At 38.0% G+C, this 10,566-nt stretch overlaps 1 protein-coding gene across 1 annotated transcript; it reads left to right on the plus strand.

Moving 5' to 3' along the window:
- Window positions 1–81: 81 nt before the first annotated feature.
- slc7a8b (solute carrier family 7 member 8b) lies at window positions 82–10,012 on the plus strand (the record flags this gene model as incomplete). The annotated part of the gene is made up of 11 exons (XM_081373763.1): window positions 82–202; window positions 2,620–2,824; window positions 2,894–3,045; window positions 5,421–5,546; window positions 6,572–6,725; window positions 8,283–8,406; window positions 8,582–8,685; window positions 8,790–8,886; window positions 9,294–9,443; window positions 9,618–9,795; window positions 9,906–10,012. 11 exons carry the CDS (start codon window positions 82–84, stop codon window positions 10,010–10,012), a joined length of 1,518 nt encoding a protein of 505 aa, XP_081229889.1.
- Between the last annotated feature and the right edge of the window lie 554 nt (window positions 10,013–10,566).

Consider the following 10,566-nt stretch of genomic DNA (forward strand, 5'->3'; position numbering starts at 1 on the left):
GATTAACACATTAAGTTTGGGGCGGGAGGATAAAGTTACAGAGACTCTCAACAGCACAAAGTCGCTGCTGTCTGTGTGAAAATGAGCAGCAATGGCGCCCGACGCAGGGCTTCATCAGTGCCGGACTCAGACACAGACAGAGAACCAGCGGTGGCCTTGAAGAAAGAGGTCGGACTCTTCAGTGCGTGTGGTATTATTGTGGGTAAGTCTAAGAAAGTGTCTTTTCTGCTGAACTTTACCTCTCTTTATTCTCCTTCCACTTTATCTGGTAGAACAATACATGAAGATAATAAGTATGCATATTTTGTGTCCTCTGAATACATATTAAGTATTTTGAAGACTGGTTTAACTGTTTTAGTCCATACAATGAAAGTGAAGGGGGTCCAATGTTGTTTTCATTGTATGGTATTTTAAAAAAATCCTCTTTTGTGTTCCACAAGAAGAGCATACAGGTTGTATGATTACATATTGTGATCACGTATTATATTTATTCGAAATGTCATTTAAAATACAATTTTTGAACACTGCCTCTATCTTGTGAGAGCTTATGATGCAGGGTTTCAAGCAGGTTTATAAAAGAAGGATTTCTCAACGGTGAAGAGATTTGTCAGTAGGAGTATGGTTTTGGGTAGCAGGTTTAAACCTAAACTAGGTCACTACATGACATGTAAATTAGGCTTGAATGCAAGCTCACCAACATGTCTTTGCCAGTTACCTCAATACTGGGTTAATGCATGTTACTCTAGTAAGCTGTGAAAGTGTTTGGGTTACAGTTGGCCGGGTCACTATCTTGCTGTGTTGCCCATTAACAGGGGCTGTGGTATTGGCAATGGTAAATGTGTGTGTGTGATCATTTTAAGAATTTAAAACAAATTCTCTTGTTTGCAAACTGTTAACATTAACCCCCAGTTTCACAGACTAGGCTTTTAACTGAAAGCAACTTGCACTGGCATATCTTAAAATATGTCAGTGCCACTGTTTTGTCTCAAGATGCACACCAGTAATGTTTTTTTTTTTTCTAAGGCATGTTTAAAAAAGCTACTTAAATGTCCTAATTGAACTAAGGCCTAATCCTGGCTTAATCTAAGCCCTGTCTGTGAAACCGGGCCTTAGAGTATCTGATTTTAACAATACTTAAGGATTTTTACTCGTACTGAATAAATGGCATGCCAGTGAAAAACAAGGAACATTTGATTTGTGAGGAGAGCAATCACATGTTTATTTTCCATCACCTGAATATTGCAATCGATAGGCTACTTAAACGTCTGCAAACACTCAAGTCTCAGTTAATCTCAAATTGCCCTTTTCATATGCTCGAAAAGGGCATACGTAAACCAATATCCTTCAAAAAGGTCACTTCGACGTAACGGATAAATAAAATAATGTTACGTAAAATGAAATAGTCAAGGCCTACTTGCACTGGACGTGCTGGTTTCACCGGCTACAGCCATGTATCTCCATGCATCTCATGTATGAAACATGCGATTCACAACTACTTGCTAATGCCTTGTTGACATGTTTGGGTGAGTAACGGCGAAACGCACAAGATATACTATCTTCAATGCCCTGTTGATGGCGATATCGCTTCTTTTGTAGCAGATATAAACTGCTGCATAAAAAGCTAGGTACCATGCATAATGTAACAAGTAACTGCATTACTCATCACAAATGTACTGGAGTAAAGAGTAAATATACTTATTCAAAAATGTAGTCATAGAGAGTAAAAGTTGCTAACATCTTTGATGCTCAGTCAAACTACAAAGTTGCCAAAAAGATACTTAAGTACAATAACTAATTACATTTACTCTACACCACTGACAAAATAAATAATGGAGGAAAGGGACTCGAGAAGGTGCTTCAAGAATAATAATCATCATAATAATGAAAATCACCTGCAGTTCAGAGCTTCTGTAAGTGGCAATACAGCTTATTTCATTAGCCTCGTCTTTTTTCCAAATCTCTTTTTGTTTCCAAACAAAGAAACTTTTCACTGCTCAACAGGTGTTAACAATGAGCATTCTTAATATTTGACCAGACTAAACCAGCCCTCAAGGTCACAAAGCACAGAAGAAAACCTTAGAAGAGAAGAACACAGACTGAGGCACAAAGAAGAGCAGAACACAGAGCCAAATTATTTTATAGGTTATATACAGGACTGTTCAGAAGTTTGAAGACAGTAAGATTTTTAATGTGGTTGAAAGAAAGTCTCATTATGCTCACAATAGGCTGCATTTATTTGATCAAAAATACAATAAAAACAGTTAATCTGAAACAATTTTACAATTTAAAATAACTTTTCTATTTTAATATATTGTAAACTGTAATTTATTCCTTTGATGGCAAAGCTGAATTTTCAGCAGCCATTACTCTTACATATATTTACTGTCACTTAAATGTATCCTGCAAAAAACAACTATATGATCAGTTGTATATGGACATCCAAAAATATTTGTCCGATATCCAAAACAATGGGCATTATTAGAGAGTTGAACATATACCTTTTCCAAATTTTGTAACCTGATGGCTGTGGGGGTTTACTTTGTTTTAGACCCAATCCTCAATGAGCAACAATCAAGTCCTTCTGTTAATTGCAGTTGCTTGTCTGTTTTTATTTTCCAGGTAACATCATTGGGTCTGGGATCTTTGTAAGTCCAAAGGGTGTATTGGAAAATGCCAGTTCAGTGGGTCTGGCTCTCATAGTGTGGATTCTCGTGGGCGTCATCACTGGCATCAGTGCTCTGTGCTATGCTGAACTGGGTGTCACAATCCCAAAGTCAGGCGGAGACTATTCCTATGTTAAGGACATTTTTGGAGGTCTAGCTGGGTAAGACCAAGTCATTTTCTTTTAGATGTTATGTCATGTAAGGTCTTACAGAGCTTGTCTTCTGAATAGGTTTCTAAGGCTGTGGACTGCAGTGTTGGTGATCTATCCAACTAACCAGGCTGTGATTGCCCTCACATTTGCCAATTACGCATTGCAGCCTCTCTTCCCTTCATGCTTCCCTCCAGAGAGAGCTCTTGGTGTGCTCGCTGCCGCCTGCCTGTGTAAGTCACATTTAGAACATATTACAATATGATTGGCCATGACAACACTTTTTATCCAAGAGTATGCTGCCTCTGCAGATCCAACCCTGCTTAACCTGTTTATAATTAAGTGCATCTAAAGACCTTGGGTGCGGCTCCCTTAGCTATAACAACTTAAAATTTGTTGAGAACTTGAACATCAGATTTAAAAAATATTAAGTTTAGTTAGCCCTCTACTGCATGAATTTTGATGACACATGATAAAAATTATTTCACATCATTTCCTGGCTCATTTGGGAACATTTTATTGATTTATTGAAAAATGCCCCCCCCCCCAACCCCCCCAACCCAAAATATTTTTTTGTTGCCTGAGGGCAACGTTATGCAACAATGGTAAAGAATCATAGAGAAAATGATCATTATACAATTCTCAGAGAGCAATACAAAAATAAATGATTTCTTGACATTTTTTTATTATTTTTTTAAGTAAAAAGGGAAAAACACTTGAAACACATCAATATACTTGATTTGATACAGACATAGGTTTGTATCATGTAGTGCGTCATGTCATATCATGTACTTCATGTATCCTAATCAACCCCATATACACTACTGTATAATGACAAAAGTATTGGGACCCCTCCAAATCATTGAATTCAGGTGTTCCAATCACTTCCATGGCCACAGTTGTTTAAAATCAAGAACCTAGGCATACAGATGCTTCAACAAACACTCTCAGGAGCTCAGTCAATTCAAGCGCGGTGATAGGTTGCCACCTGTGCAATAAGTCCATTCGTGATATTTCCTCACTACAAAATATTCCACGGTCAACTGTTAGTGGTATTATAACAAAGTGGAAGCAATTGGGAACAACAGCAACTAGGCCACAGAGTGGGGTCAGTACATGCTGAGGCGCACAGAAGTCGCCAACTTTCTGCAGAGTCAATAGCTACAGACCTCCAAACTTTGTAGAGAGCTTCATGGAATGGGTTTCAATGGCTGAGCAGCTGCTTCCAAGCCTTACATCCCCAAGTGCAATGCAAAGTGTGGGATGCAGTGGTGTAAAGCACGCCGCCACTGGACTCTGGAGTGACCAATCATGCTTCTCTGACTGGCAATCCAATGGACGAGTCTGGGTTTGGCAGGAAAACGGTACTTGCCTGACTGCATTGTGCCAAGTGTAAAGTTTTGTAGAGGGGGGATTATGGTGTGGGGTTGTTTGGTGGAGAGGGGATTATGGTGTGGGGTTGTTTGGTGGAGGGGGGATTATGGTGTGGTGTTGTTTTTCAGGGGTTGGGCTTTGCCCCTTAGGTCCAGTGAAAGGAACTCCTAATGCTTTAGCATACCAAGACAATTTGGACAATTTCATGCTCCCAACTTTGTGGGAACAGTTTGTAGATGGCCCCTTTCTGTTCTAAAATGACTGTGGATGCTGCACATTAGTGTCACTTTGGTGACTTTGGTCGTTCCTGTGCACCCAGGAACCCTACATCTTCCCTACTTGTAACACATTATTTGCCATTGTGAGGTATTGTCCAAGACATCCTTGAAAAGTACCCCTTATGGCATAACGTTGCCCTGAGGCAACAAAAAGAAAAACTGAATTTGTGAACATGCAAAATAAAAAAAAATTCACAAAACCTGCCAAAAGGCTTCTCTACACCTTCATACACACACACATATTTTTTATGTACAGTTCATGTCATTTTAAATATGATTACTAAAGCAAATAATCTTGCTTTCATCTCACACCATGTGCTCCTGTGACCATGTGTCAGAAAAGGACGTCCCGCCTTCAAATGGTGCTTGATAGTGACTTCCAAACCTTATTGGACTGTTCTTTGATACTTTTTCAAACATTCTAATTGGTTGCAATCATTTAAAGAAAAATGTACTTAACACAGGGCTTAAGAAAACTTTCCGTTGCCTGAGGGCAACGCTATGCAGTAGAGGGTTAGCTAGTTTAGTTTAGTTAAGTCAAGCACGTACACGTACTTTAAGTTGAAACAACACATTATTTGTTATACTACTGTTGAATTTTCAGTTGTGATAAATAATCATAGCAATCAGTTTTTACAGAGTATGTTCTCATAACGGAAGTTCTGAAGCGTGAAACATAAATCATGTGAGCCAACTCACTACACATAATGACACGCGATAGATGATTTTCCAAATACAAACCATTATTTAATTATATTTCAGCATAAACACATCGCTAGGCAGGTAATGAACAAAATCTGTTTATTTATGGCTGAAATGTTGCATGTATGTGTAACAAGCAAAGTGTTTATCATAATGTAAAGTATATATATACTGACTTATACTGACTGACTTCATGCATGGTTACTGTCATCAAATTGAATTTGAATGTTTGTAATTTGTTCTTTTCCTTGTAGTGCTGTTAACTTGGATTAACTGCTTCAGTGTCCGCTGGGCGACGCGTGTACAGGATGTGTTCACCACGGGCAAGCTCCTCGCCCTCTGCCTCATCATCATTATGGGTATCGTGCAGATCTGCAAGGGTACAGTCCATGGTGCTATAAAATCCATTCATTAACATCACTCAGATAAACATATTTTACTCATATTTTACTAATATTGTTTTCTATATTTAAAAAAAAAAATTGTCTGGTTACCTCCTTATATTTTGCATATAATCCATTCCAGTATTATTTCATTCCGTTACTGTTTTCCAGATACAGTTCTATTTTGTATAAACAAGAAAACTCTGTGTGAGTGTGTGAGTTACATGATCCTTCAGAAATCATTCTAATATGCTGATTTGGTGGTCAAGACTCATTTATTATTATCAGTGCTGAAAACAGTTGTGCTGTTTAATATTTTTGTGGGAGTCGTGATGCATTTTTTTCAGAATTATTCGATGAATATGAAGTCCAACAGAACAGCATTTATTTGAAATAGAAATCTCTTTTGTAACATTATACATGTGTTTAATGTCACCTTTATGTGTTCTCGCTAAGTGCCCTGTGTTCACCAAAGGCCTCGCAATATAATTTTTTATTGTTGTTACCACAGCCATAAACATATTAGCACAAAACAAACCAGTCTAAATTATGTATCAGAGCAAGGAAACAATAAAGGCTTGTTTAACACATGTGAAGTATTAGATGTGAACATAAAGGGCTTGAATATAAGAGGGCAGGCATTAAGCTAAAAGTATTACATAGGCATACTTTTCATATTTGACCCATTTTAGCACTATAAACAAAAGAGCACAAATCCATTAAGCACAGACAAGCTCACATATGAAGTCGACTGTCATGCTGGGCCGTTTGTAGTCTGCTGCTTTCATGTGCTTGATATCTCAAGGACTAAAAAGGAGCTCTAAATATCTTCTTTAAAAAATCCTCAAAGAAAGAACCATTGATTTTGATAATGGAAAGTGTACTGTACAGTGCATAATACGTTTTTCTGCAGTAAATAAAACTCATTATGCAGTACTTCAACTTTCTCCATTCATTTTGATACTCTCTACATATTAATTCAGTCACAGCACATAAAATGCTTCTCTGTTTTGTGTCTCCAGGTCATTATTTTTGGTTGGAGCCAGAACATGCGTTTCACCCTTTCCAGCCCTATGACATGGGCCGCATTGCACTCGCTTTCCTCCAGGGCTCCTTCGCTTATTCAGGATGGAACTTTCTTAACTATGTAACAGAAGAGCTCATCGACCCCTACAGGTACATTGTCATTTGCCAGGGATGATGTACAGTCAGCTAGTCACAAAATAATGTCACAAAGTAATAAACCGCAAAGGGGAAAGGTCTTTGAGAGCTTGTTTTATTAAATAATTTTCATACAAAATAAGTCAAAACTAGTCAAAACTTGGTGTGGGTTACTTAAAGGGATAGTTCACTTTGAAATTAAATTTTGGTATGTTTTAGCTTAACTCAAGGGCATCCAAGATTGTAGGTGTCTTTGTTTCCGCAGTAGTTTCAATTTGGATATTTTTAGGTCAAACCGTTCTTGTCTGTCAGTCATATAATGCAGGTCTATGGTCACTATCTGAAAGAGCATGCACAGAGAAGTCCAAATTAAACAATTCCCCATCGTAAGTACACATTGATGGCCTAAGACACGAAACGAGCAGTTTGTGTGCAAACAGTATTTATATCATTTTTACCTCTTGTACACAGACTAAGCCAGAACGCGCGCACACGTCACACACCAGGAAGCGCGCACACGTCACACACCAGGAAGCGCGCACACGTCACACACCAGGAAGCGTGCACGCCCTCAGATCACTTGGACATGGTTGTGTAGAGGTAAAAACTATATAAATACTGTTCGTTTTCTCACACAAACCACTCGTTTCGTGTCTTAGGCCATCAATGTGTACTTACGATGGGGAATTGTTTAATTTGGACTTCTCTGTGCATGCTCTTTCAGATAGTGACCATAGACCTGCATTATATGACTGACAGACAAGAACGGTTTGACTTAGAAATATCAAAATTGAAACTACTGCGGAAACAAAGACACCTACATCTTGGATGCCCTTGAGGTAAGCTAAAGCATACCAAAATTTAATTTCAAAGTGAACCATCCCTTTAATTATTTTAACGCATTAAAGTTAAACAGTCAATATTATTCGCAGAAGCGCAGAGATGTAATTTTCCACAACTGTAAAATTAATGTACACTTTAACAACATACATAATTGTTTCATCTGGTGATTCTATTGACAATAATAATGTAAATGACACCAAATCAGTGTGGAGAGAAGCCATAGGAAGGAAGAAATAGGATCTTATAATGTCTCAATTTGTCTCCTCCACATCATTGAAAATCAATGGAAAGTAAATGCAGACTTTTGGCAACTAATCTGCTTCTCACATTTTTCTGCTGAGAAAGAAATCTCATGTATCAAGTAAATTCATGTATCTCCTCTTCAGTTGCAAAGATTTCAACAGTATCTCAAACTGTTCGGGTTTATCAAGAAGCCAATACTAAAACATCAGAGATTTCTCATCAAATTTTTTCAAGATAAAAGTTATTTGGGCTATGCGATTTTATCGTGTTTGTTGTCTGTAATTTGTAATTTTATGAGAAATATGGGACAAAGTGAACTGAGAATGCTATTAATTTTTAAACATGTAGAAGTTAATAAGATCATTAACTATTGGGGTGTAATACATAATCTAAATTTTAGCATTTTAAATACAGAAGAATTGCCTCTTGGGACAGATACAGCTCTGTCCAAAAAATTACAATCGAGATTTTATTCTGTATTTGCAGGAACCTGCCTCGCGCAATCTTCATCTCAATCCCTCTGGTCACTTTTGTCTATGTATCTGTGAATATTGCGTACGTTACAGCTATGAGCGCTCAGGAACTGTTGGCGTCCAATGCTGTTGCTGTGGTGAGAACTTTATTGAGCTCGTTCATTAGAAAAAATTCAAAAGGCTATTCATCTGATCTGACTTATCTGACATTATTGCTGAATGTCTGCTCACCTGTATAGCCTATAAACTTGATCGGTTTTCAACTTTCTCTTTGACCCCAGTGCCTTCTTTTTCTCTTTTAATCTCCATCAGACATTTGGTGAAAAGCTGATTGGGATGATGTCATGGATCATGCCCTTCTCTGTGGCTCTGTCCACCTTCGGAGGGGTCAATGGATCCCTTTTCACGTCATCTAGGTCAGTCTCAACGTGTTATTTCTCATTTGCTCCTTTAGTTTGCATTACATTTTGCATTCTCAGCATTATCATTATCAGGTTGATTGACAGTTGGTCTTTCACAGGTTGTTCTTTACAGGTGCGAGGGAGGGTCATCTTCCCCGTCTGTTGGCAATGATTCATGTTAACCGCTGTACACCCATCCCAGCTTTGCTTTTCACTGTGAGTGTGAGCTCTTTATTTCTTTCCTTAAAGGTGCTCTGTGTAACTTTTTTTTTTACTCTACTAAATCATAAAAATAGCAAATATGTTTGCAGATATTTAGGAAATATACTAAGTTCACATGTAAGTCTCCTCAGTTTTCGTAGTCAACTGCGCTCGCTCCTGTTGCGTGTCCTAAAACTGGCAACCCGTGTGAGTGTGGAGTCTGAGGAGGCGGCAGGGGAAACAACGGTCTCTGATATTTTGAATTTGGACTGCAGTACCTATTTCGACCACCATGTAATTCTTACATACAGCACCTTTAAGTTATGTAAAAAACTTTTTTTATATATATAAATTATATGCAGTGTGCTGGCTGGTGCTTGCTTGCTTCTTGTATTTAAATCAAGTTCTGATTTATTTTATAGTGTATATCAACACTGCTGATGTTGTGCACCAGCGACATATACACCCTCATCAACTATGTTGGTTTTATCAACTACCTGTTTTATGGGCTCACTGTTGCCGGGCAGATTGTGCTTCGCATCAAAGAACCAGATTTACATCGGCCAATCAAGGAAAGACTGATTCTTATTGACTTTATTTTGTAGTTTTGACAAGTGTTAGTGAGCTGTCAGAGCCCAGCATTAGCCTGTGAACAATAATTATGTATAATTAAGTATAGATTTCTTGATTTTTTTGTACTGTGCATTTGTAGTCCTTTACTGTAATCAACAGGTTTCACTCCACAGGTGAGCTTGGTGTGGCCAGTAATTTTCCTGATTTTCTGGGCATTCCTGCTGATCTTTTCTCTGTACTCGGAGCCTGTGGCGTGCGGCTTTGGCCTAGCCATCCTGTTGTCAGGTGTTCCTGTGTATCTATTTGGCGTATACTGGGAAAACAAGCCCAAGAGCTTCAGTTCTTTTATTGGTATGTCTTAAGATGATTTACAAATGTCAGTTACATTTGCATTAGACTAAACAGATTTGAAATGAGGCCTACAGAAGCTACTAAAGATATCTGCCATTGTCTGCCTATAGCTAAACTGACACACTTGGGGCAGAAGCTGTGCATGGTGGTTTATCCCGCTGAGGACAGAGATGGAAATGAAGACAAAGAGGAAGCTGAATTGGATTACATTACATGAAGTAAATTTACAGGTTCATTGATGTATATTCTTTCAACAGCTAAACGTAAGCAATATGAGTGTGGTAGATTTTGAAAATGCACAACAAACATCCACAAAAATGTGGAGACTAATTTAATAAATAAAAAAGTAGGCCTATTTCTTTTCATTTGTAAGACTGGCCTTAAAAAACATCCTTAGTGCAATACTGCCACCCATTGGCAAGATTATTAGACGCAATATAAATATTGCAGTTGCCACTGTTACAGAGAATTTTGTATTTTTATATTGAGCATATTAGGTGATGTTCTCTTGATCAGTCTCTGGTGTTTGTATCCCCTAAATTGTATTCTCTTTTTTAAAATGGTTGAATAATTGTGGTGAAGATAAACACTTTTTTGCATTTGTTGTGTGCAATTGGTTAAGACACATTGAATAGAGATATAGAAAGAAAGAACACTGTTACACTGTTGGCCTTTGCAGAATAGTGAAGGTAAGGTAAACCACCAGCACCATTTGTTGACTGGAGAACTTAAACTTTACTTTAAACTGGCCTATTACAGCACTGCACTGTA

The sequence above is a fragment of the Scardinius erythrophthalmus genome, assembly GCF_964197995.2.
Source record: "Scardinius erythrophthalmus genome assembly, chromosome: 9".
Lineage (NCBI taxonomy): Eukaryota > Metazoa > Chordata > Actinopteri > Cypriniformes > Leuciscidae > Scardinius > Scardinius erythrophthalmus.